Source organism: Suillus fuscotomentosus (assembly GCF_016647785.1).
Source record: "Suillus fuscotomentosus strain FC203 chromosome Unknown F5891scaffold_43, whole genome shotgun sequence".
NCBI classification, from domain to species: Eukaryota; Fungi; Basidiomycota; class Agaricomycetes; order Boletales; family Suillaceae; genus Suillus; species Suillus fuscotomentosus.
Genome location: NW_024539555.1, coordinates 447,305 through 473,905, shown reverse-complemented (window position 1 = coordinate 473,905; position 26,601 = coordinate 447,305). Strand labels below are relative to the sequence as shown.

The 26,601-nt window shown below is 48.5% G+C and overlaps 8 protein-coding genes across 8 annotated transcripts; 7 read left to right on the top strand and 1 right to left on the bottom strand.

Annotated features, from left to right (window-relative positions):
• Positions 1–1,219: 1,219 nt before the first annotated feature.
• F5891DRAFT_1046795 (pectin lyase fold/virulence factor) lies at positions 1,220–3,308 on the top strand (the record flags this gene model as incomplete). Its single annotated transcript, XM_041362318.1, has 16 exons — positions 1,220–1,586; positions 1,636–1,690; positions 1,752–1,768; positions 1,813–1,859; positions 1,913–1,956; positions 2,012–2,036; positions 2,092–2,179; positions 2,230–2,274; positions 2,326–2,380; positions 2,415–2,448; positions 2,507–2,587; positions 2,642–2,706; positions 2,753–2,822; positions 2,874–2,929; positions 3,016–3,164; positions 3,214–3,308. Exons 1-16 carry the CDS (start codon positions 1,379–1,381, stop codon positions 3,306–3,308), a joined length of 1,134 nt encoding a protein of 377 aa, XP_041223500.1. The 5' UTR covers positions 1,220–1,378.
• Positions 3,309–3,644: 336 nt separating this feature from the next.
• Positions 3,645–5,075, top strand: F5891DRAFT_510159 (uncharacterized protein). Its single transcript, XM_041372087.1, has one exon. It carries the CDS (start codon positions 3,764–3,766, stop codon positions 4,724–4,726), a length of 963 nt encoding a protein of 320 aa, XP_041223499.1. The 5' UTR covers positions 3,645–3,763; the 3' UTR covers positions 4,727–5,075.
• A 700-nt stretch (positions 5,076–5,775) lies between these two features.
• Positions 5,776–6,359, top strand: F5891DRAFT_889980 (uncharacterized protein; the record flags this gene model as incomplete). The annotated part of the gene is made up of 4 exons (XM_041373272.1): positions 5,776–5,820; positions 5,873–5,965; positions 6,033–6,213; positions 6,271–6,359. Coding segments are annotated over 4 exons (408 nt in total), but the record flags the coding sequence as incomplete, so codon positions are not given.
• A 1,655-nt stretch (positions 6,360–8,014) lies between these two features.
• F5891DRAFT_1191554 (uncharacterized protein) lies at positions 8,015–10,846 on the top strand (the record flags this gene model as incomplete). Its single annotated transcript, XM_041367467.1, has 7 exons — positions 8,015–8,160; positions 8,286–8,359; positions 8,491–8,561; positions 8,623–9,199; positions 9,251–9,461; positions 9,514–9,615; positions 9,667–10,846. The coding sequence occupies 7 exons, from the start codon at positions 8,015–8,017 to the stop codon at positions 10,844–10,846; spliced, it is 2,361 nt and encodes a 786-aa protein (XP_041223497.1).
• A 278-nt stretch (positions 10,847–11,124) lies between these two features.
• Positions 11,125–12,175, top strand: F5891DRAFT_510108 (carbohydrate-binding module family 13 protein). The gene is made up of 5 exons (XM_041372086.1): positions 11,125–11,437; positions 11,500–11,537; positions 11,599–11,780; positions 11,860–11,991; positions 12,055–12,175. Coding segments are annotated over exons 1-5 (444 nt in total). The 5' UTR covers positions 11,125–11,346; the 3' UTR covers positions 12,056–12,175.
• Positions 12,176–12,631: 456 nt separating this feature from the next.
• On the bottom strand, positions 12,632–13,795 carry F5891DRAFT_1046770 (1,2-dihydroxy-3-keto-5-methylthiopentene dioxygenase). The gene is made up of 4 exons (XM_041362317.1): positions 13,391–13,795; positions 13,270–13,334; positions 13,090–13,217; positions 12,632–13,039 (listed from the first exon to the last, which is right to left on the bottom strand). The coding sequence occupies exons 1-4, from the start codon at positions 13,633–13,635 to the stop codon at positions 12,947–12,949; spliced, it is 531 nt and encodes a 176-aa protein (XP_041223495.1). The 5' UTR covers positions 13,636–13,795; the 3' UTR covers positions 12,632–12,946.
• A 4,447-nt stretch (positions 13,796–18,242) lies between these two features.
• Positions 18,243–21,708, top strand: F5891DRAFT_510075 (atromentin synthetase). Its single transcript, XM_041372085.1, has 5 exons — positions 18,243–19,130; positions 19,178–19,553; positions 19,609–20,439; positions 20,494–21,248; positions 21,301–21,708. The coding sequence occupies exons 1-5, from the start codon at positions 18,497–18,499 to the stop codon at positions 21,504–21,506; spliced, it is 2,802 nt and encodes a 933-aa protein (XP_041223494.1). The 5' UTR covers positions 18,243–18,496; the 3' UTR covers positions 21,507–21,708.
• A 1,490-nt stretch (positions 21,709–23,198) lies between these two features.
• F5891DRAFT_956443 (uncharacterized protein) lies at positions 23,199–23,616 on the top strand (the record flags this gene model as incomplete). The annotated part of the gene is made up of 2 exons (XM_041375407.1): positions 23,199–23,316; positions 23,369–23,616. Coding segments are annotated over 2 exons (366 nt in total), but the record flags the coding sequence as incomplete, so codon positions are not given.
• Positions 23,617–26,601: the final 2,985 nt, after the last annotated feature.

Here is a 26,601-nt window from a genome sequence, read left to right as displayed (position 1 = left end):
AGGGCGCAGGGTTGAAGGGCGCCTGGCCAGAGGGCACAGAGTTGAAGGACGCCTGGCCAGAGGTCTGGGCACCTTGGGTGAGAGCGAAGAAGTTAGCAGCATGATCAGTTCCAGGGCGTGATGAGACGGTCTTGACAGATAGAGCAGGGTTTGTCCCCATGATGGAGAGGAGCTCGTCATACCACGGGAACGTATGTAGTACTTGCGCTGTAATTTTTATTAGTTTAATCTGATTAAATATAAATATAAAAAACATACCGTGCAGATTTTGAGCGACGTCGTTTGGCATGACGCCGGCACCCGTCAAGTTTAATTTGTCGTGACATTCACAAAACCTTTTTTTGAGACTGGAGGGAATGTTAGTACACATGTGAATCGATATGAAAAATCATACCTCATGATATGATTGTTGGTCGAGTCGCGAAACTTATCCGGCACCTCAGCGTATTGCGCCGCATAGTTAGGATCAGCCTGGAAAACATGGCGGGCGACGACAGAGCAAACCGAGAGTTTATCCTTGCCCGATGGGCGATCACCCTCAGTATGCGATTGTTTCCCGTCCGAAAAGAACAGAACTCGGCAGTCTGCTGGATGGTTGCGGAGGTACTCGATAACCCTCTGGGTGTGAGAGGGGTCCGCCTGCCACTGCACGACGAGCTTGGGTGCCTGGGCAGCATGATCGTTACCTCGAGTACTCCGAGATTTTCCTCGGCCACGGGTGACGGGTCCTTGGTTGTAGTCCATAGATTTGGGCTGCAAACGCTTGAGGCGTGCAGAACGACGAGGACGTGGTGGTCGAATGACAGGCATAGTTTTCGAAGTCCGAAACTATGCCGATGTGCCGCATGTCCTATGCGTGTTGTTCCTGCCCGAATTGTCAGTTTCTAACCGAAGTTACCGAGCTTTACCGAGCTTTACTGAAAATTCCCATTTTACTCTGAGTACCATTATTGGAGACCAGCGACAATCAAAATTGCTGCAGTCTACACATTTCCGATATTCTCGTGGTCTATTAGACCTGGTTTCGTTGGACGAAACCCATCTCTGAGACTTGTGTCTCCTTAGGAACTCCCTAATAGGCACGCGGTACACCAGCACCACGGACTCATTTACTACAGACCGGTTATTTCAGACGCCTCGATAGAGGATGAATATTCTCGCAAGCTGTTCTTTGCCGTGCAAAGTGATGAGTGGCAGGGGGTACCAGGCTAACAAACGCCACCCCCGCCTTCCACAGCCCACGCTGCCTACTGCCCAAACAACGAACCCCACACATAAGACCGGCAAATAGAGCTTGCGTGCAAGATCAATTTACCTTCACCGATGGCCGTATCCTCTGCCAGATTTAAGGATAGGCTACTCGCTCACATTAATCAACATGTTTCCCTCGTTAGCTCTTGGTTTCCTCGTGGCCGGCATTACTGCAGTCGCTGCAGCCAGCAGCAGTAGCTGCGTCGGAAAAATCTCATCCTTAGACGACGTTAGCAGTGCTATCCAATGCACGACGGTCAATATTAATGTGTTCACCGTCCCTGGTGGAAAAACATTCGAATTGCAGCTGCTGGACGGTACCACTGTCAACGTTTGTGAGCGTGATCTGATACTTCGCTTTTGCGCATCCCTGATTCTTTTTAGTGGGCGAGATTCAGTTCGGAAATTTAAGCTGGGCCGGTCCCCTATTCCGGGTGATGTGAGTGCAGGCACTGCTACTCCAAGTGGCTCAGAGAACCTGATCAAGGCCGTCTTAACAGAGGGAATGATGTTACTTGTAGGTGGTTTATTCGAAGTCGTGGCAATCCCTAACGTTCTCAGTCAATGGAAACAACCAGAGGTGGGATGGTGGAGGACCTTTTTACTGGGTAAATATGCTGGTTCACTCGCGAGGATTTTGCTTCATCTTATACTGATACAGGATGGTCAAGGTGCCGGTATCACAACACCACACCCAATGATGCAGTAAGTTCATTGATTACTGTTGTGCTACATTCTTTTTTAATCTTACGTCTGCCAGAATATCAATCTCGGGCACCTTGAACGTATGCGCTTGAATCGCCTCGGCCGTTCCAGGCAGATCGCTAACTGTTTACGCAGAACGTTTATGTCGTAAACTCTCCCTCCTCCGCCTTTGCGATCACAAATCCAGGACCTCTCACTATCTCTGGCGCCACTGTCGATGATTGTGGGTAGTTGCATGTTATCAGCGGTGTCTCATTTTGACGTCAAGAACAGTGCAGGGTAACTATCCCAACTCGCGAAGCGGAAACGCCACTGCTGGTAAGTGACGCGTTCATCTATCGGACAGTTTTGAACTTGCTGGCCGACAAGCACACAACACCGACGGCTTTGATGTTAGCGGTAGTGATATACTCATTCAACATTTGTTTGTCTATCCTCTACTTACTCGACCGACTCAGGCACTTACGGGGATTCAGCACTGTCCTCAATCAGGTCCGTCTGACGATTGACCTTGCACGTCCCTTCGCCTATGAGGTGTTTCTTCTTGCAGGACGATTGTTTAGCTATCAACAGTGGAACAAATATCACATTTGCCGACAACTACTGTGAATATGGTCACGGCATCTCCATTGTGAGTCACTTCATCAATTTTGCGAACCCAATTATTGAAATATTCCTCGTCTAGGGCTCCATCTCATCAAACGCCGTCGTCTCCGATATCAAGATAATCGGAAACCATGTTGTTAGCAGGTGACTACGGCACAATGGTGAATTAGAGTCGTACTGACACGAGTAGCGCATTCTCGTTCCGTATCAAGACCGATGCATCTGCGACAAACAGTATAGTGAAGAACGTTACGTATAGCGTGAGTGGTTTTCATGATGATGATGAGGATTCTGGATTGAATTTTTTGTAGGACAATACTGCAACCAACTGTACTGGTTTTGGTGTTCTGATCACCCAGGTACGCGTGTTTTACCACGCTCTCCTGTCGTCAATCATATCACATATCTACAGAGCTATCCCACCAACCTGGGTACCCCGGGGAACGGGGTCAGTATCTCTGTATGTTTTCTTTCAGTTTTACGTGGACGAGGGTTTCACGGGTTGTCTCAGGATATCAACTTCAACCATGGCACTACTTCTGTGACGGCCAACCGCGGCGCTTACAGGGTTGCAGTGAACTGTGGAAGTGGATCGTGCACAGGTACACGAGTTACAGTTTCTGTCAGTCCATTTCTGACGTACGATGATAGGTGACTGGGATTGGTCTGGTTTGCAGACAAGTGGTGGTAAAGCTGGATCCATCGTCAACAATAATCTCATTGCTGGATTCGTTGACACACGGTGAGGTGATTCACGCTATGTTGATTTATACACTCTACTTCTCCTGTCGTTCTTGCTTGTTGGAACTATATAGTGGTTCACCATTGTCACTCAACCATTGTTATGTAACGTAGACTCATATTGACTTAGACTAGACTCACCACACTGGAAGTTGTTCTAGTGAGCTGGCGCTTAGCATTCTTGTGGTTACAAAAACATACAGCTACATGCAGATATTGCTCTTTTTTTTACACATTCTTGTTGCACTGTCGTTTGTGATATACATATACTTAGAAATTGGAACTCCGAGTCTGGAGAAAGTTGATCAAACATACCTACCATTTCTTAGAGGAGTACGTAAGAGGCTTGAAAGCATTCATGTTTGGTTGTTCTAATCCTCCTTAAGCTTCCAAAGTCTTTCTCTTGAACAGCTGTAAAGCATCTTTTGATACTTCAACTGTAGCCAGATAGGAGGTTGGCATGGAGAAGTCGAACATCTGTCACTCGATATCCACGTCTTCCAGTCACTCAAGAAACATCAGCACGCCATCCAGTTCTCCGTCAGTTGGTACCGAAGTCTATCACGATATATCAAGACCACGCATCGGAATCTCATTAGTTGGCCAAGGAAGCCTCACCGAACTTTTTACGAGCTCCAATTTACGCGCATATATCCACACTGGATACCTGCCTTCTGATTTTAGTCCAGTTTCTTCAGTCACTCCCGGCTACGAACACGAGTTGGACGACATATCTGGAAGCCCACCACCACCTTCTTCTTCCCCGATTGCCTACCCAGAACTTCTTCCTCACGAAGACAAAAATGAGGAGACGACCTGTCATTCCCCTTCGGGCTCTTGCAGATACCCCCCAGGTTCACCTGCTCATGCTGAAGCGGAGTCTGCGAATATTACGGACAGCTCAAGAACGAAACGTCGACTGCTCGGCAACACTCCAGAACATATGCCGTTTGTTCAATTTACCTCTGAGGCTCCTTCCGCCAGATTCCAGTTGGAGAAGAAGTCCATGGTCAAGCCCTCAATTCCTTTGTTGACCGGCCTTGCGCGCCACGGCAGAATGTGTTCTGAGCGGCGTTCGAATTCTTATCATACCATGGTACATCCATCGAGTCGGCCAAGAACCAATAAAACTTTGAGCATAGCAAAGTCACTACCAGGACCCCAATCGATCATTGGCGACTCGAGCGAAGGACATTTCAACAACCGCAGAACTCTTCCACTTGAGGACCTAGGAGAATATGTGGAGCAGGAACCTCCAATAAAGAAAGTTAGGATCTGTCGTCTAGCTAGTGATCGTCCTGATCTACCCAAGATACGGACACATTTTTTGGCCAAGGAACCAGCCAGTCTACGCAGAGCCCAGTCTCTTGTTTCACAAACTTCTACTGATAGGGACGACGAGGACGTAGTCAAGGTTCGTTAAAACGATCCCTTGTCAAAATTTCGTGTATGCTTCTTCGCGTGGAAGTTGACGACGCGCAATAAAACAGCTTTTGGACGGACCGAACCCTTCAACTGGATCGCCTCTTCCAACCATCTACCCGACAGTTCAACTCGATTCGCCTATATGCCCCCCTACTGTACCAATCACACCTCTTCCTGACACAGTTAGCTATTTTCGTGCAAAGAGAAACCCTCTTTTGCGTACTCCCGCCGTCCGCGCGCCTTCTAAACAATTGCCGAGGATACCACCTGTCCCTATCATCGCGCCTCCCAGGTCTCCTAGCCCTTTCATGATCAAGTGTGAGGAAGATTGGGCGGGCGATCGGATCAAGATTCTTCTCACGAAAGAAAGAGCAGAGCGTGAAAGCGATGGCCTGGGCCTTCCTCTAATTCCTGATGATTGCTCGAACCGAAGCGAGAGTGAAAGTTCTGTTTCCGACGACGAATACTGGGCCGACTCGCCTTCCGTCTCTGAATCCGAATCCGTGGCAAGTCAAAAGTCAGATCCATCTCTGGGCACAGAAAAGTTTCGAAATCGCGAACAATGGTCAAGGGCGCTCGGACTGGACGATTCCTTCCGCAAAGAAGTCGTTGGTTGGATGTTGGATGCATGAGTGGATCTACCCTTTGTAATTGAGCTTGCTGACAAACTCACAGGTCCTTCCGAACATCCCTCCGATGAGAAATGACAGCGTCGACATCGATGACCTTTTTGACCAATTGGACACCTGTCGAAACACAAGGTTTCACGCGGTTCATCTCTTTCATAGATATTTCTTCCGCGTTGCAGATAAGAAACTAAGTATCAACCTATCAACGATTGCGTCGCCTGCCCAATCTTCAAGAGGGTGCGACGACTCTTCGACAAATAGCAGGGCATCGAGTTCGGAAGATAGCGATGACGAATCCACCGGCGAAGACTGGGATAACGAATTGGATGCTGCATCTGATGATACAGTCGTAGTGAAAGGAGAACAGGTAAACAGATACGAATCCGAGTCAGACAATTGGCAAGATGGTCAGGAGGCGGTTATATGGGATACCGCTCTTGGATCATTAGCGTTGTGTGTCAAGGTAAGACTATTTGTAGATCAACATTCATAGAACTCTTATTTGCATTTGGCAGTTTCATCGTGACTTCTTGTGCCCACTTAGTCCCGTATATGCATACGAATTCTTGGATTTAGCACGGCATTCCATGTCATATCAGGACCTCGAGGTATCATTCCATTGACTCGTCATGCGTTAATACGGTCTCTTTTCCTCATGCTATGGTTACTCATCAGGTTTCACAACGCGATATACTTGCCGCTTTCGATTTCTGTATCGGTAGCATCACACCGCAAGGTTTCATGGATGAACTCTGGCTAGCTTTACCTACGCTACGGAAGGCTACAGAACCTGTGAAGGATGGCTGGAAATCGGTCCAAGCTGAAATATGGGATAGGCTGTTTGACGCCTTAATAGGTACCCTCTCTTGATCATATTTTATCAGCTATAGCATTAAGTTTGACCATGCTCCAGAACCTGACGTCCTACAGTTTCCTATTTCGCTGCTAACTGCCTCTGCCGTGATCGACGGTCTCATCATTGCCATCGCTCGCTATTACAAAGCTACAGCACGGAACTCCGGGTGTCGTTGCTCTCCGTCGTTAAGTTGCACGCTAGAAAACACCACCAAGCAAGTTCCCTGGCAGGTGTATGTATCCAAAGCGATGGATATGGTGAAGGATGTCGTTTTGGATGTAAAGGATGTTCTTCAAATATGTGATGTGAGTGTCGTTCATTATATTCGGCCTAATGGAAAGCTACCTAACGTTTTAACCAGGACGATTTGGACCGCTGTAGAGCATGGATGAGCCAGGTCTAGTTTTTTTGTGCCTTCGTTTTCTTCACATCCGATTTTCCTACATCATATTGATGATTGATGAGTTTCGTTGTTTGTATTTTTGTTGTTGCGTGTATTATTGTGTAATTACAGAATTTTCAAGAATCACCAAGACGACTTGCGCAGGAGGGTGAATTGCCCTGTTGATTTTGGAAACACGTGACTGACATATCACAGTCCATTTGTCAAGCACAATATTTATATTGAATGTCCCAGGACACATATACTCACCTCGCGTCCAATATCCTGGAATTGCTTGCCATTCAATGTTTTGCCAACGAACCATACATCCGACTGGAGATACCGAATAGAGCATCACCCTGACTGGTTCCGTACTTTCTGCCTCGTTCTTTGTGGAACCCGTGGTTTGATAAAATCCGTTTATGTAGTACAGATACTGATAGTCTCCTTCCTGTGTTCACCCCACAGACGTGTTGACTCAGAAGAAGGGCCGCCTACTCATTCTACAACAATCAGTTCCGCCACTTCCCGAACAGTTTACTAGACGACACCTGTTTCCTTTCCTGCGCTTCATGATAATCCTGTTTTTTTTTACTTGCGCGTTTCTTGTACCAAATAACTCATGATGATTCAGAGTTTACCTATGCAAGCATTTGTGAGGTAGGCATCGGTGACTCGATTGTAAGATATTCGGACGAGCTGGGTCATCATCTTTCTCCAGAAAATCTACATGAAGACTCTAGTTAGCAAACACATTTCGAAAGTCGCAGGCCATCTCCTGGGAGGATTTATGGAAAGACAGGCAGATAGATAAAGTAAAGCCAGTGCCGAGCACTGTCAGAATGCTTCCAGTTCATCTAATGTCAGTTCTTTCGAACTCGCGACGATGATGACGAAAATCGTGGGCGTTGGGAGGTTGGTGGTCGATAGGAAGGGGCGATCTATCAATATCCGTAGCTTGACCCGAGCCACGTCGTAGTATATATCTCACTGCCAGAATTGATATTGGCGATTGCGAGGCCCTAAGTTGGCGGGAATGGATGAGATCGAGCAACAAGTCAAGCTTAAGCAAGTCTTGTGATCGCGTAGGGGAATACGTTTGGAATACATAAAGGCGTGGGAACGGGCTGTCCAGATCAATGTATACTCCTACACTTGGACAAGCGAATGCGAGCCTGAGAATCGAATTCATCGGAATCGTTTCATAATTGTCTTCTTCTCTGCTTTCTTCTTGTTTTCATCTTCACGACCGCACGACCACCGTCGCCAATCGGGGCCAGGTGACCTGCCTGCAACTTTTCCAGAAAAAATATATATCATCATCTGCTTGTTATACCCGATACCATCATCTTCTCCATCTTACAGATTCGCAATCACGACGCCGATTCCTAATTGAACCTTCAATTAATCCGGTCAACGATGGCACCAGGTCCAAAGACAGGCCCTGCGCTATTTCTCGGACTTGAACTTGCTACCGATCAATTGCGCGCTTCGATCGTGGATGAGAGCTTGGAGCTTGTGGGAGTAGAATGCGTTGATTTTGACACCGAATTACCTGAATATCAGTACGTGCTCTCGTGTATATTCTGTTCTTCTCGCTGTCAGTAACTTGGATCCCCAATTGTTGCGACATATGCTTTCTTCATATCGTTTCTAAAGTCATTTTATTGGAGAGCTAATATTTTAATAGAACTCAAGGAGGGATTTTTACTACTCCAGGAGATGCATACACCACGCCCGTAGATATGTGGGTCAAGGCTCTTGGTGCGTAAACTGGCGGAAGCAAATTTTTTTTGCTTCGACTTAACCAATTTGGATTTTTGGGTATTTCTCCGATCACTTACCACGTGCGCGGGAACATTGTTTACTTCTCCCCTAAACACAACCGGCAACAGACTTTTTACTGGAAAAATTGACTAGGAATCACGATCTAACGAGAATAAAATCAATTGGCGGTTGTGCTCAGGTGACTTGCTCGCATTAAGCTGTGAAGAGTCCGTCCTGATGTGATCCATGTAACTTTACAGCATGCTCTCGTGTGGTGGAAATCGACACCTATTCCTTCATTTCCAGCGCTGGACCCGCGACTCCCGTTTCACTCTCAACTTCCTCCCAACACTTTCTCATTACCGAATACACCAGTCGCTCAGGATACATCCGCACACACCCATGCCCTCGCCCTCGAAGCCCTACTTGGGGGGCCAGACCTCATGGCCGCTCGCGTCGGCACATGCGCTAACGCATCACTCTTAGCTGCCCAACTCCTCCGAGTTCGCGAATCGTGGACATCTGATGTCTGGTCACGAACGGGGAAGATACAGCTTGCCAGCCAATTTCTTGCAAGTATGGTCGTGGGGGAGTGGGTAAATATGGGAGAGTCAGAGGCCTGCGCGACCGGTATGTGGGTGCATGTCAGTGCTGGTGCTGGCACACAAGGTGCGCCTGGACTGGGCCGCTGGGACGAGGGTGTTTTGGAGATCGTAGGTGGGAGTCGGGAAGAAGGTCGGAGAATCCGAACATGGCTGGGCGACGTGGAGGTCGCTAGTGGGAGAAAAGTGGCCCATATCTCGCGATACCTATGTGAACGATACGGATTCGAATCCGGTGAGATTCATTTGCTACAATGTGTGTGCAACCCACTGATGAAATTTGCAGATACGATCGTCACTCCCTTCACTTCTGATTACCTTTCCTCATACCTATCTCTCTGTCCATCTCCTGGAGATGCAGTGCTTTCATTTGGACCAATGGATACCCTTATTACTCCTGCTCAACATTACCTACCAACTCGACTTTACAGCCTATTCCCCCATCCTGCTCAGGATGCCAGCGAAAAGCGACGATACATCGCCATGTTGAGCAGCAGGTATGCAATCACATAGCCTCACATCTTCACAGCTTCTCACGTTTGCTTGCAGAAACGCTGACGTTCCGCGTGCTCTTGTAAGAGATATGTACACCAAGAGTTGGAGTGCGTTTGATCGGCTAGTTGCCATCGTGCCACCTGGTGGATCCATAGGGTACGTTCATGTCAACGAGTATTTATATGATTTCTCTGAAATTCTTTGCAGGCTCGATGATAAGCTCTTCAGTTTTTGGCTTCTACAGGGCGACAGTTACCCACTATCACACGTCAAAGGCATCTATCGCTTTGAGACTGGTATCAAAGTCAACGAGTTCCGAGACCTTCGTGCAAACCCTCGGTGTCTTCTAGAGAGCCAGGTCCTCTCATTCCGCTTTCGATGGTCAAAGATGATTGCTACCGGTGTTCTTGGTTCGAATAACAACCGGTCTCGGGGGAACGTTGCCCAGACACCTGGTCCTACATCGCCACAAGGGCAGAATCCCCGTTCAAACATCGCATCCAGCCTTGGACTCTCCTTCGATCCATATGATTACTCCCCCCTCCCTGCAAGAATACTCGTCACTGGCGCAGCTGCCAACTTCCCCTCCGTTGCAAATCTTGCAGGCGATGTGTTCAATGCACCCGTATTCATGCCCAGTACCCAGGTTGATTCTGCTCAAGTAGTACCCCACCGCAACGCACCTGCTGCTGGTTTCCCTGGCCGTGCATCACTTGGGGGTGCTTATTTCGCGCGGTGGATATGGGGAAAGGAACGTAGTTCTGCTATTGGTGGATCAAGTACCGGTCGAGGACTCGGCGGATTTGAGGAGGAGATTAGGAGGTTACATGGAAAACGCTGGGTCGCAAGCAGTGGTACCCCGCTGCGGACCAATGTGAATACTCCTGTGGGTGGGAACGGAGGCAGTGGAGCCAACAGCGGTACTAGTACTCCCTACGGCCATCGCTCGGGACTGGGTTCCACTGTATTTGTCGAGGAAGAGGAAGAAGAAGTGGAGGAGATGGAACGTGCAGGCGGTATGCTCGCCTCCTCAGTGTTTGCAGGTGGCTTCGCAGACAGGGATCTTGGCAGGGACATCAGCCGCATGAGAACGCTCACAGGTTCTACGCTTGATACTGTGACGAGCAGTGGATCTATGGGGCCCTCGACTACATTCACAACTCCCGATCTTAATTCGGGTGCAGGGAGTCCAGGTGGCGGAGTTGGAGCTGTTGTGCCGCAGACAACCACCCTGACTCCTGTAACTGCCTTACCTACTTCTGATGCCGAGGCACAGATTGGGTTGGCGAAGGTCGCTGAGGCAGACGTAGACGCGTTCATGACGTACGCTGCTATCGTGCCTGAGTATTGTCGACTTGAGGGCATGCTCTGCAAGTCCCTTGTATGATCGGTTGAGGTGAAAAGTTCTCGTCAATGTATGTGAGTTGGGTACAAAAAACTGCGAGATTTCACGATTTGTTGTATATATAGGATCTCATCAATACTTACGCGCCTTGGATATTCTATTGGAGATCGTTGACTGCCGATAAGTTCTCTGATAGTATCTCGATTCTCCAACTTGGCGTGAACATAGCTGTCGACATGACGCCCTTGTATTTGCCTTTGTACACGAGCATGCATGAAGCCTCATGTGCGGGCCTAGTTCCTTCGGCGCAAGGCGCAAGAAGAATTCCACCCCTTGATCTTTCGTCATAGTGCCATCGATAGCGGCGTCTTGCTGATAAAATCCAACTGATCGGATCGAACAAGCTCCTTTCAGCATTGATTCGTGACTGGAGCTTGGTGATCTAAAGGGTCGAGATTCATATCCAAGTTGATCGTCGACGTAATACTGCTCTGCCAGGTATAAATACGAGTCTGTTAGCAGCGTTCTAAGCACGCACTACCATGGCTTGCATTCAGAACCAACGCATTTACACCCTTAGAAACTGCCAGGGAGGAACTGTCATCGACCTCTCTGGTGCCGACAACTACTCCAGTAGGCATTATCCCTGCTCCAGCCTCCATCCAAGTCAGTGCTGACGTTGGGTTGACCTGTAGTGATCGGTTATCGCGACCACAATGGTCCCAACCAGGCGGTAATGTGTTATCAGTAATCATTGCAGGAAGGATTACACTGATGAACTGGACTATTCGCAGTGGATCTTCCACCATGATCATAATGATGACACCTGGTCCATCAAGTCTGTCGGAGCTGACAAATATCTTGGGATCGAAGGCGATGTCAACGATGCTGGTAATGGCACCAGGGTTGTTGCTGTCTCGTTCCCGTTCAAGTGGGACATCAAAAACTCTGACATGGAAGGCGTCGAAGGCATCAGGTACGCATACCTTTCGAGTTGTGGGGTATGGTTGGCGGTGGATTGATTATCGTCTATTATTTTTTCTTTCCCTTGGCAGGATATTGCTCCATGGACATAAATTTAGCGTAGACTTGTCCGACAAAGGAAATGCGACAGAAGGCACACCAATTCAGCTTTGGACTAGGTGGCATGGTGCCAATCAGATTTGGGCGCCTGTCGAGCGTAAATGGTGTGTTTGATTCGCTTGACGACTGTCAAGGTTAAGCGCATCGTACTGACTGACAATTATCAGATCGTTTCTAGAGCGTAAAAGAGCAGAACTCTGTGCACTGTGAATTGTCATGTATAACAGAATACTGGTGAAAACAAAATATTGTCTAGTCAAATTGATGATCTTGCTGGACATAAATCTCCGCTGGCTTGAATGCAGTTGTGACCGAGAGCATGGCGGTTGATTGCGATTGTCTCCCTTCATCACGGATACACGCGGTCTCACGTTTCTTCGATCGACAGTACTTGGTAATGGCGGGCAGGTCGCTCAAACCCACGTGAGCACCTGCAGACGCTAATGGTTAATACGTTGCGAGGACATAATCGCTGTGGCACAACCGGCGTGCCTGGTTGGTTGTACAAGTGCTCGGAGGTATAATCCGCTTTTGAAATTATGTTTCCGTGATTGTCCGCATGCTAGTATGTATGCGAGAAGTCCTTTCGTCTGAAAGGCGTTTTGTCATGATATCCAAGAATGGTACCCCGTTAGCGTGGAAAAATTGCAACCTAAGGTCGAACTCGTAGATCCACTCGGATGTCACCGACGGGAAACGATGAGACCTTGCTGTCCAGTGGAACTTCTTCACTACCGTCCCACTTAGATCTTCGTTTTGATACATGTAGTACCACGCGTGAACGGTTAACCCAGCGCCTGGAGAATTGTCGCATCAGAAGAGAACAGCCTGAGGAAATTAGAAATTCGCTGTCAACGACAAATTGACTTGCTCGTAGATATAGTCCCAGTACAAAGTCAGTCACTGGGGGAACGACGAGGAATCGGACCCCATCAGATCCAAATCTCATTGTTGATTACACTTCCACTCGTATCGTTACACGATTCTCCATTACATGGGCGCACTGGTATACCCCAGGAAATATTCCACGGAACGCACTATCCTTTTTGCCCGCTTCAATCAGGTAACAGCTATACTCTTCAAATAATCGACACGGTAAGGGTTCACATCTGTCAAGTCGCCGCGGTTGATAGGAGTCCACTTGGGCTCATCCTGTAAAGGTTTCTTGTAAAGACCACCAGTAAAAAACGGCAAATACGGACCTTGAAGAGACGTAAAGCTTTTATCATGTTATTCTCGTCAAGAGTGAATCGATGGTAGATGCCAGCAGGGAGAACCAAGAGATCACCCGCGTCTAGCTGACAACGAATCCATGAATCCGTGGGATGTTCTGGATGACGAGTTATCAGAGTATGGCATGGAATATGTGATTCTCTGCTCACCTCGAACATCAAAAAATCCGCTGCCCTCGAGAATATATCTGATCTCCTCGTCTTCATGCATGTGCCTGGTTTTCAAGTTGTCGCCGAGTACAGACAGGATGTTGTGAAAAACAGAGCGTACTCTTCATAAAAGCTCTTTAACTTGGTCTCGTATAAATCTCCAAGGCCCTGCTTGGTGATCGTGATAGTATCTCTGTTCTTGTAGTTTCTTTCCTTTGCAACAGTATCAATCTGATTCTGTTGGTTCGTTGGGATGTGCCAGTGTAGTAGTCCGATAGATTTCAGGATATCATCCGATACAGGGTTTCCGGAATCGTGCAGCAGCCGCTGATCGCCTGGAATGTTATCAAAGTAAAAGGCGCGCATGGTGATGGTATCGATCCTCGACTATATTACTAAGCTACTAGGTGCCTTCAATGATTACTGTCACGTGTCACATCGTTACAAGGGATCCGCGGGATGGTACTACGTGGTGATGTGAGTCGAGGACTGGGGCGTGGCATAGACTCACATTTTTATGTTCATTGGCTGTTTCCAAGCCAACTCTAGTAGGTTAACGTTTCTCTGATGTGATATTTTCGCGCTAGCGTTTTTGAGTCTTAGTTTTGTTCCCCTGCTTGTACTAGTTCTACATTTAAGTTTGAAACAATCTAATCTCCCGTTGTGTTTTGTCACGTGATATTTGAGCACCTTTTCAATTCAATTCTAAATGATAATCTGATTCAATTGAGCAATTCTGTTAAACGTCTACCAGTCGTCTACCGTACCTTCATGTATCCAATGTGACTACAGTCTACAGATAATGCGCTACACGTGCTGCGCGCCCTGGTGTCCAATGATCGGGGTGCTGACGTGGCGGAAACCCAGGGTCATGATATTTATTTAACCTTTGCTGAAATTTACAATACGCCCACATGATAGAAAAAGCACTCTATTTTTAGAGTCTGTTTGGCCACCAATATTTGCGCCAGTTTACGCAGGTTTAGAATCTATGTTTTGCTTTCATAATCATAGGACCGTGCTGGTCACAGTGTGACCATCAATCAATACTAAGTAGTAGGCATGCCTGTTACCCGTCTACAATCTATCCATCATCGCAACTCTTACAGGATGTCTTGGGGCAGAAAAAGTGCCCGTGGTGGTGCAGAGCTAACGGAAGCGAGAGATCGGTGTGTGTGGACGGAGGCAGATGAAACCATCCTCATCCAGTATGTCACCACCAACCGCTCACAAGGTGGTGATGGTATGAACTTTGATCACACATTTTGGGTTGCTGCTGCCGCTGAAATGGAAAAACACCCCTGCTCGGGTGCAAGCAAAACAGCGGCAGCATGTCAATCAAAATGGGGGCGGGTATGTACTACTACTATATCAGCCTTGGTACCCTCACTAATGATCAAATTTCAGCTCTGTGGTACATTCAACGTCGTCGACAAAGTGGCCAACGCTTCCGGACTATCTTACAGCATGGAACGCGGAGCTTCGATCACCCCAGAGTCCGAAAACATGTGGACCGACTTTGTGAAGGTAAAGTGATTTCAATTCGCATCAAACTACTACGACAATGCTAATTACTATGAATCAATAGAAAAATCCAAAGGCCAAAGGCCTCCGGGACAAGGGTTGGAAGCACTATGAGGCGCTGAAAGGTCTCATACCTGTCAAGTCAGGTAACAACAACTCGTTCTTTGCCACCATCGCGACACAACCTCCCATCATTCCTTCGCCTTCTTCTAGCAGCGCAGCCACCCCCCTTTCTTTTGATGAGGTCCATATGATGGACCTTGGAGATGTGCTCGATGGGATCGAGTTCCCCGGCTCTATTTCAGGCGGCCAGCGCGCAACCCCCCTCACCCCAGAGAGCCTCCCTCCATTCGATGCCGCACAGCAACCCTCCCTTGAGTCGGTCTGTGTTAGTGCGCCATCATCAACAGCTTCCGGTAAACGGAAGCTGATTGATGATGATGAAAGTACGCTTGATATCGTTACCCGCCCCCCACATTCAACGAAATCGGGAGACTCGGCGAAGTCTGCATGCCTGACGATGCCTGTGGCCATCCAGCAGATGGGGACCAGTATTGGCGGTCTTAACACAACGTTCAAGCGCAGCGGCCAATGCTCTTGAGGCCAACACCTCCAACACCTTGGCGCGATCAGTAGATCCCATCCCTTTGCGCAGGCAGAAGGCAGGTGAAAAAGTTGCAGAGTGAGGGTCTAGAGGACATACAACTACTCAATATCTTGAATAAATTTCAGACCGACATCGCTATCATTGATATTTATCTTGCTATTGAGGTAGATAGTCTTTGGCGGTTGTTTTTAGAGCAGCATTCAAAGTAGTGTTACATGGATTCTTGTCGTGTCATGTTCTCTTGTATTGTACTTGTAGTAGCAAAGCAATATCACTATTTCTATAGATCATAGTCATTGATGAGGATCCAGTCTTAATCTGACAACAATGTCATCATTTGATGGAGATACTTTGGATCATAGTCATCGATGAGGATCTGGTCTTAATCTGACAACAATGTCATCATTTGACAGAGATACTTTGGATCATAGTCATCGATGAGGGTCCGAATGGCTATGGTATTAACGCGACTACAGTACTAGTGGTTCTATGATTGCCTGCTCCCCCCTCTGAATCCTTTCCCTGTTGTAGGCCTCCCACATCTCACTAGCAATCTGGTCACGACGGAGGCTCGCACGAGTGCGTGCGTGCTCAGTAGGAGGACCATTAGCAAGGTTTCCAGTGTCAGTGAGAATGTGCGCATCTAAGACATTACGATAGTCCATCATGTCGTTTGGATCGTGAACTCGAATAACGTTGTGCACGAGACACAAGGCAGGAGGAATGCGCACTTGAATGTCCATTTTGTACTCTGGTGGGAGGAGAAGGATACGAAATCGGCGCTTGATGACACCAAAAATGCGCTCAACAGCATTTCGAAGCATTGCATGACGCAAATTGAAAAGTTCTTTGCGATTACGAGGCCTATGTAACAATGTGAACATAAGTATGAATGGTACTAGCAGAATGCATCATACAAAGTATTAGCACGACCCCACTCTGCAAGATGATAATGCACGCCCCGAAACGGGACCAGAAGCTCATCACACGAGCCAAAACCAGCGTCCGCAAGATAATACTTTCCCTCAGGGATATTGAAATTGGTAGTACGAGCATCGTGATAGACACGAGCATCTGCAGCTGACCCCTCCCAACCGCTCAACATGTAGGTAAATGAAAGGTTGAATGAACATGCCGCGAGGCAGTTTTGAGAGAAGTTCCCCTTGCGATCCCGAGCGGCATGCCGATCTTCACCAAAAGGATGGCATGCGATGTGTGTACCGTCAATGGCTCCAATAGCATCAACAAAGAACGGGAAGAACTTCGGGTTTTTCGTGATTTCGGGGGGAGGAGGGCTATCTACATCGGGCAGGCAGACATATGTCGTATATATCGGTGGCGAGGAGAATGCGAAAAGAACCTGTTTAAAATACCTGAAAGAACATAAGCTTGATACCAGGACAGCAACAATATATGTACTTTGATATTGTCTCATTGGACCGCTGAAAGCGTTCACCAAGATGGCGAATCGAGAGACCCGTGACAGACGCATAGAGAAATATAGCAAGCTGCTCTTCGAGCAGTACATGCCTGGAATCTCTGCAACCTGCTTGCCGAAGGAGATTGATGAGCACATAGAAAACATGCTTGTGGACCCCAAGCTCGCATCTGATGCGTTCAGGGTGTCCAGTGAGAAGTTCGGTGACCCATGCAGTCCCTGACAAAGCGGAGGTATGATACGGTTCTTTGTCGTAGTAGGTGTTTGAGTAAGCTTCGAGCGCAGTAGTTGTTGCGTTGAGGACTGTAATGACCATGTGCATAGCATGCATGGCCATCTGCATGATGCATGCCAGATACCTCTTATCACTCTCCTCTGCATCTTGGTCCATCTCCTCTGCCTCCACAAGGTCGTATTCGTCCTCGTTAGCGTCCTCGTCGTAATCAGGATCAAGAGGCATTGTATTGATAGTAGGACAAGGCATACGGTAAGCGTTATCGGAGCGTGACATCTTGTTCAAGCTCCGACGATTAGCAAAGCCAGAACCAAATTCTAACTTGCGCAAATAACGCAAATAATGGTGGCCGAACAGACTCTTAGTGAATATATCAGAAATTAGCTTGAGTTTCTGGAGAAGGTGGAAGATGCGGCTATGTTCATTGTTCTACTAGCTCGCATTAGTAACGGTCACGGGACTTACTACGGGTCAACAACCGGAGTCTTTACACCTCCGACCAGCGGTCACCAACCTCAGCCCTATTATCTACCTGTACCCATTAGGACAGTCCAGGACATTTGTCTCTCAGTTGGAACGGGATCTGTCACCTATGGTCTCAGGTGTCGATTCAGACGGTTATCCGCCAATCAAAGCACACATCGTGTATGCGGTTAGATTCAACTCTTCGCCGTTCACCAGAACAGTCTTAGTATGACACATTTTCAGCACCCAATCAGCGCGATCGCAGCAGAGGTGGAAATTTCACTGCGTGGTGCAACGGTCCGCTTGCAGAGGTCGTTATATATCAGGCTAGCCTCTACTAAAGGAAACTTGAACCCGTTCTCAACGATACGGTACTTGGTACTAGATTAATCGAGTTGCTGTGCTCACGCTAACTTCGGACTAACTTTATAGGTAACGCCCAGCCCCTGAAACCATGGAACCCATACTCTGAACGAAATGCACCCATAGGAATCTAAGTGTTTGCTGCTTGCAAAAATTGATTTTGAAAACGGAATAAATCGGAGACATTGGCAGACATATGTCATCGTGCCTCAGCTGTGACAGACGATGTCAACACTAATGCCGCAAAGACGTGGTACCATCCGCCATCGCCATGATGATCCATCCTCCGCGATTATCCCCGATATCTAAGACCAACTTTATTAGCCTCTTTTCATGCCGTCCTGTGCAAGCCTGTCCGCCGCTTCGTACTAGTTTTCTGTCACTATACAACCACACTTCTACTAGCTTGAAACTATCGGCAACGACCTTCAGCGCTCTGAGGTCCGTCCGTCGTCTTTTCTTGTATAAAAAGGATCTCCAATATTCTTCCATTTGCATCAACCAGCAGCCTCTTGTTTCATTTCTTTTCCACTCTTCCCCCGTAGAGCATATCAACTTAGATCTAATCACTCATAACACATAGATTAACATAGCAATGTCGGCAGTACTCCCAGTCACCCTCCATGACGTTCTCTCTCAAGCTACTGAGCGCTACCCTTCCCACGAGCTCGGATTCATCACATCTTCCGCTCACGACTCTTCCATTCGAGTGACGACATTCAGCTCCTTCAACCAGTATGTGCGCAACCTAGCCCGCGCTATGCTGGATTGGGGAAAGCCCATTGGCTCAGTTATCGTTGTCTACCTGACTGAGCACGAGGATAACATGGCCGCTGTTTGGGCTTGTCTCCTTGCAGGCTACGTTCCATGCTTGCAACCCGCCCTTAGTGCCCAGCAGGCTCACAAGGAGGGCCATGTTGCTCATATAAAAAACCTGTTCTCGTCCGCTATCTGGCTCACTAATGAGTCCGGCGCTGACCAGGTGAATTCCATCGGCGGTCTGGATATTTACCTTCTTTCGGAGCTCAAGGCTTCAGCTTCGAAATACCGCGTTGCAGCCGACTGGGTCGCCCGTACCCCCCAGCCAGATGATGAAGCAATACTATTTTTAACCTCTGGATCAACTGGCTTCTCCAAAGCAGTTGTCCACAGCCATCGCACTATTTTGGCCGCTTGCTCCGCCAAAGGAGAGGCTTATGGGTTGACTCCAAAGACTAATGTACTCAACTGTAAGTCGTCTTGTTCGCTGTCGTTTCCGATATTGATATTTGTCCAGGGGTTGGATTCGACCATGTCGCGGGTTCTTTGGAAATGCACATCACCCCCTTGTTGTTTGGAGCCTCCCAAATCCATGTCCATGCATCTGCTATCCTCTCCGACCCACTTCGTTTCCTTCGTCTGATCGACGAGAAGTCCATCAACGTTGCATTCAGCCCTAACTTCTTGCTTGCGAAACTTACACGGGACTTGGAGAAGAGGACCGATCTCGTCGGAACTTTCGACCTTTCTTCCATCAAGCGCATCAACAGCGGAGGGGAGGCAGTCATTTCAAAGACTGCTCAATCATTTGTAGCTGTCCTTAAGAAACTTGCACAAGACCCTCTCAAGGTTTCTTTCGTGATCTCACCTGGATTTGGTATGACCGAGACTTGGTGTGTTATTTTTGGCCTACACGGAGGCATCAAACTCAATTAATCTTAATATTAGCGCGGGGTGTATCTACGAGCCTGTGGATCTTAGCACTACTGAGCCAAAACACGAATTCCTCGATTTGGGCCGCCCTGTACGCGGTTGCGAGATGCGTATCGTCGACCCTGAAGATGGCAAAACGGTCCGCAGGGACGGAGAGAGTGGCGAGCTGCAAGTCCGCGGCCCTATGATTTTCGTTCGTTACTACAACAACGCGGAGGCCACATCTTCCAGCTTTGTCGATGGTTGGTACCGCACCGGTGATGTCGGCATTATCGAGGACGGTGTTATGCGTCTCAGTGGCCGCATCAAAGACACTGTTATCGTCCACGGTGTGTCATATGGTATTCCTGAGTTGGAGACGCACCTCCAGACTGTCGAGGGTGTCACGCATTCCTTCCTTGCTGCTGCTCCCTACCGTGCACCCGGGCAAGAGACTGAAGGTTTCATTATATTCTACGCTCCTACTTTCGACCTTAACGGAGAAGATGCTTCCACGAAACTGTTTGCCACGCACCGCGCCCTCCGTGACATCTGTGTCAAAATGATCACCCTCCCTCCTCAATTCATCGTCCCCATTCCTATCAACCAGATGGAGAAGACTACTCTCGGAAAGCTCTCGAGAGCCCGCCTTGTCAGCCTATTCAAACAGGGGGAACTTGCCAAGCACATCGCTCGTGCTGAGGAGCTTCTCAGCGAGGCTCGCGGCTCTTCATTTGTCGCCCCTTCCACAGAGGCCGAGAAAGCTCTTGCAAATATTTACGCTGGGATCTTTAACCTGAGCGAGACTGAAATGTCAGCAAGCGATAACTTCTTCGAGCTTGGTGGTACCTCTATCGATGTCATCAGGTAAGCAATACAGGATATTTTATCATGAATGCCTCTCACGTTTCTTTTTATCAGACTCAAGCGCGAGGGTGAGGCACACTTCGGTTTGCCCGAAATACCCACTATCCAGATCCTCAAGCACCCCGTTATTTCTAGCTTAGCGAATTACGTCAACACTCTTCTCTCAAAGGACAGCGCCGCCGAGGAGTACGACCCCATCGTTCCTTTGCAGCTCACGGGCAACAAGACACCCATCTTCTTCGTTCACCCCGGTGTCGGCGAAGTCCTTATTTTCGTCAACCTCGCCAAGTACTTCCAGAACGAGCGTCCCTTCTATGCTCTTCGTGCTCGTGGCTTCGAGCCAGGTCACCCTTTCTTCACCTCCATGGACGAAATGGTGTCAACATACGCTGCTGCAGTAAAGAGGACTCAACCTACCGGTCCTTATGCCATCTCTGGTTACAGTTACGGTGGTGTCGTCGCCTTTGAGGTCGCTAAGCGCCTCGAGGCTATGGGTGATGAAGTCAAATTCGTCGGTCTTATCAACATCCCCCCTCACATCGCCGACCGCATGCACGAGATCGACTGGACTGGTGGTATGCTCAACCTTTCATACTTCCTTGGCCTTGTGACGAAGCAAGATGCCAATGACCTCACACCCACTTTGAGACCTCTCTCGAGGAAGGAACAACTGGAGGTTGTCTGGAAACTATCACCTCCCGAACGTCTCATTGAGCTCCAGCTCACGCAAGAGAAGCTTGACCACTGGGTCGACATTGCTGGCTCGCTAATTGAGTGCGGCAAGGAGTACAACCCGGCTGGCTCAGTCTGTGAGTGTCCTTGATTCTGTAATTCTATTCTCTCACTGACGATCGTGACCAGCCGCTCTTGATGTATTCTACGCCATCCCCCTGAAGGGAACAAAGGCCGATTGGCTCAACAAGCAACTCAAGCCATGGGACGGCTTCAGCCGTGGCCAGGCCACATACACTGACGTCCCTGGGCAACATTACACTCTCATGGACTTTGACCACGTTCCTCAATTCCAAAAGATCTTCCGTAGCCGTCTTGAATCCCGTGGTATTTGAGACTACAGATTGTCGCGGTCGGAACTTTGAGGCGGATTGATTTTACCGGGATTTACTGTATATGTGTATATTTCTATATGGTGGACTTTCTTTATACATACTTGTACGGTAGTATTTTTTTGTAAAAATGCCCTAGTGTTGGATCCATAGATTATATGTTGTTATTTTTCAATGATACATGAACTGATTCGAGCGATTTGAATTTCGAAATTGTAGACTCTGTCCCCAGGGGGATTGTATTGTGCTATGATACCGCCAAATTCAACGGACGTATACACTAGGGCCGCCGTGATCGATTGAGAATTCATAGGAGATATCAGATAACTAAACTAGGAGGACATATTTGAGATAAATCCTTAATGGATCACAGAACATGCACAAACCCCGCTGGCAGAATCTATATTGAAGACCCCACTGAGAGATGCAGATGACCGGGGGAACAGTGCTGGATCTGCTCTTGGCTAGCGCTGACTAGCGCTGACTCATCAAGCTCGGAGAAAGCCGGAGTATTAGTACACTTGCCGTTCATGCATATGCTGCGTCAAGCTTTCAAATTTTCGAGCTTACCCTGGATGAGTCGCGTTAGACCCCACCTTTCACACATATTAATATTTGAATTATCAATATTATCTTCTTCCGATGATTCATAACCGAAATCGACCAGACCGTCACGGTGCCTATCCTGGGTACTTGAAGTTATGCAAGCTGGGTGCGACTGGCATCACATTCGCGTTATTTGATTATCCACGTCGTCCTTCACGCGCGCGCTCCATTTGTATTACTTCAAAGGCGAGACAATAATATTCTCGCCGTGAGCTGACGATCATGACAAGCCTCGACTTGAAGGTGACTTGAATGCTCGCCCCTTTAGGGATTGAATGGCTGAATGTCACCGCTTACTCGTTACCACTCTCTCAGATTCTACGTGTCATACCCCGTTCGCTTAAAGATATATTTTCAAGAGTTCGACCTTGAGGCAGCCATGGCGCTCCCTTCTGAGCCTTCCCCAGCTGCTCAACGCGCCCATCAATGGCTTGCACCTTTCGCAATGTTTAGAATCAGGAGACCGATGATCTTGATGTTGTATACTGATCATCGTCGAATTTCCATTACCAAGATTATCCAACGCGGTGGCAGCCATCACCAGTCACTGCAATATCCAAGTAACTGTGATGTCCTAGTTTCCTTGGCAAGTGAAACTATACCATCGTGCATGAAATATCATCCTACAGTCGAGAGAATTTAATCCATCCTGACGTCGTTGCTGGTCACCACCATGTCAAGTAAAGTTCCGAGAGGCCATAATTGACAAATTGACACTAGTCAGGCTCGTCGAGGTTCCCACCCATATCACCGATCGTACACACGAAATGAACTTTCCAGCTGGACTGTGACACACTGCGTCTGTCATACTTTCTGGGTTTTGTGGCAGAATCAATGACACTAGCCTCGTTCCCACTGTGAGGCCACTCTTGCGAAAGGAACAACTAGCTGAAGGCCGTCTGGAAGTCTTCGCCTCTTGGTCATTTTACTGAGCTCCAACTTCGAGAGAGGCTTAGCCATCGTCACTGGGTCGATACTGCCAGTTCCCTCGTGGAATGGGGGCGGAGTACCAGCCCAACTGGGTTAGCCTACGAGTATCCTAATTTCCACAGTTGTATTTCTCAGCCTGCAGAACTCGACCGAGCACAGCTTGAGCGGAAGATCCGTCTTCTGGCATTTGCGTCACTGAGTTTCGCACACGTCGGGCATGACCTACCATATTCAGAGGTCGCGTCAATCCCGCAGAAAAGTGGGCGATCGATGGTACGTCCTCTTGACATCCTGTCGTTTATAATTATCTCAAATAATCCTCCCAATAGTCGATCTTTTTTCGGGGAAGCTCTCGCAGACCACTCGATCTCTACACGTCTACCGTTCGTCAGCGCGCATGTTTGAGCGAGAGCAATGGGAGGCACTGGGAAAACGTCTTGTTACGTGGAAGGCGGGCCTAGCGAGCGTGCTGGAGGTTTTTACTAGTGCACAAATGCGCGGTAACAGTTCGACTGTGGGTGAAGGCGTGCAGCAGGTCACGCAGACAGGTGAGAGCGTTCAGGTCGATGCCGCGTAGCATACATCAGGGTTCTCCTGGTCAATAAATCAAAGCCACGGTTGACTGCAATTCGTTGGAATGCCGGTGAAGTTGATTGTCGTTCATCTGAAGTTTTGAACATGACTTCAGCTTTGATGTCGAACGTTCAAAACTCTGCTTGCTGAGATGAAAAAACTTTGATTAACATCGATGAACTTCTGCATACGTTCCCGTCGGTCAGGCAATCACTCGTCACTACTGGTGGTGATTTGCTTGGGAGTGCAGCTACGTACTATGCAGCGTACAGACTCGAATTTGATGTGTATGTACCCGCTCAAACAAACATCATATCATTCCAATCGCTGCCATCGAACTGCCTCGAAATTTGAACCGGACCAAGGTAGGTACTTGATCCGGTGGTTACACAGCCATTGACATGCGGTGTCAGCAAGGCGCCTGCAACCACAGCATGCAAAACTGACCCAAATAGCAGGTCTCTTCATCACCTTCAACCCGTATCTTTCCCTCTGCTCGATTGCTGACTTTGCGCGGTGTTTCTCTCTAGTCCGTTTGTACAGCCCAGTATCCTATATCGATCAAGGTCATGCCACACGAAGAGGCCGAGTCGAGCACGTCGATGAGACGGGGCGAAGCGCCATTGCACTCCTCGATATATCGGACGAGCGCGAAATATTTACCACCATACGGTGCACAGCACCGCCAGGATGCACTTTGGGAAGGTGAGCAGCTACCCTGTGATACCCACCAGCTTACTCAATTAGAATCAGGCGGGAATGAAGCGCTTCCTCCTATGTGGCAACAGTTTATGATGTCGTCGGATAGCGCAATACAATATCAAGATGACATGATCATGATGACCTCGGTGTACCGACCTTTACCAGGAGTGCGACTAGGTGAGGGACGAAATTGTGACAAGAAGCGACGAACTCACCATTGAACATAGATTTTCGGGGATATCTTACTGTTCCTGGATGGGAATGGCACATCTCACCACTCGGTCGGTCCTACTTCGTCGACCACAACACTCGGACCACGTCATGGAAGAAACCAAAGCCAGAACGTCCGGCAGGAAGCTTGATGCCGGAGTGCGTCATCGAGGGTCACTCCAAATGCATACGGAGCCTTGCCTACTTGGGTAACAGTGGCAACATAATGAGCACGTCTGATGATAGTTCGATTCGTCAGTGGAAAGGAGACGGAGAGCCAGTGGGGAAACCTTTAAATGGCGATGGGGGAGGGATAGTTTCGATGGTAGTGTCCTCGGACGAAACCATGGTGATTTGTGGAAGTGTAGACGGCAGACTGCGGCTGTGGAATATAAAGGAGGGCAAGATGGTTGGTGACCCATGGGAGGGGCATGATGCTGCAGTGATGTGCCTTGATTGGTCTCGCAATTCCCTGGAGCTAGCAAGTGGATCGCAAGACGGCACGGTACGACGCTGGAACCCGGACACTGGTCGACAAATAGCACCACCCATACAGACCAGCCAAGGATGGGTTGAAGCTGTCAAATACTCTCCACAAGGTGACAAATTCATGAGCGGCGGTGTGAACGGTCCGATCTGCATATGGTCAAAGAACGGCAAGCTGCTTATCGAGATCAAGGGACATGACAATGATGTGTCGTCATTGTGTTGGTCCAAGGACGGCGCACACATCTTCGGGTCAGGTGATTATATGATCCAAAAATGGCGGGCGATTGATGGACAGGAACTCGTCGTTCTTCGGGGTCACACCCACCCTGTCAGATGCATCTGTCTTACTCCCGATGAAAGCTATATTGTTAGCGCATCAGACGACTTCTCCATTCGCATCTGGGATCTCAAGACCAATCAGGCAGTCGGAGATCCACTCTTGCATGATGACAGACTTTTGGCTGTTGCCATTCCATTGCCAGTGCTGGAGTAGACAAAAAAATCTATGTATGGAACCTGGAGGCGGTGCTCAAAAACGTTGTGGTAGGTATGCACTTTGTTGTCCAATTTCCCTTCCTGACGGTTTTGGCCAGGCTGCAGATGCAAAGCTCAAGGCAACTCTTCTCTGCCTCTCTTTCACACTACATCTCACATTTCACTAGGGACGTTCAGCCCAACCGAGAGTTGTGCGCCCACCAATCGTGAGCAACCCCACCTTCTCTCATATGTCTCGTCAGACCTTTGACCCCGTCTTGCGTCTAATCAGCAGGTCAAAAAACCAGGACAGGCAAGATATGTCAGTGTACTTTCTTGTTCTTGGCCTTTCTCGCCTGACACCAAGATACAGGGCAATGATTTCTTTGGCAACGAATCAGACCACGCGTCTCGTCGTGCGGCTCCTCCCGCAAGCCCATCGTCCCTTGTTCGTTGGCGTCGTTTTCTCAGTTCCATACATTTTGGCACACGATCTGTAGATGCATCCCAGCCACTCGAAAGACAGTCCCGACACTGGAATTTCAACCTCAAGTCGTTTTCCGGAGGACATTCCATGCGCACCGTCGATGTACCTCTTGCTCGAGATGAAGATGTGAGTGACTCGTCGTCCCTTCAATTTCGTTTCATTAAAATACACTGCAGAGATACGGCATTGTCCCTGAAACTGATGCGGAAGCGGCTGCAGCTATGCAACGTACGAACAGCAACCAGGTCAACAGTGCAACGCAATCAGGTCAACTAGCTGGGACACAACCATCTCAAGCACAGCCAATCCAAACACAGGCACAAAGCTCAAGTGGTGGAGCGGAAGACTTTGTGTATACAGGAGTGAGCTGCTGCGGATATTTCTTTGGTCTTCGTCGTCCTGCTTCACATCAGTCACGAGACGTGTCGCACGCGCGCACTCAGTTCAACTCTCTTTCCCCCGCACATGTGTCTAACTCCTCTCGTAATCAATATGCGCTACTGTGACTATCACCCACGCACTCGGACCCATCTCTCGTGCACCTCCTTTCCCTTGCGCTACTTTCCCTGGATCCACGCCACGTGTTGACAACATCACCGGGGAGACTGACCCCGCTTTCTGGAATGC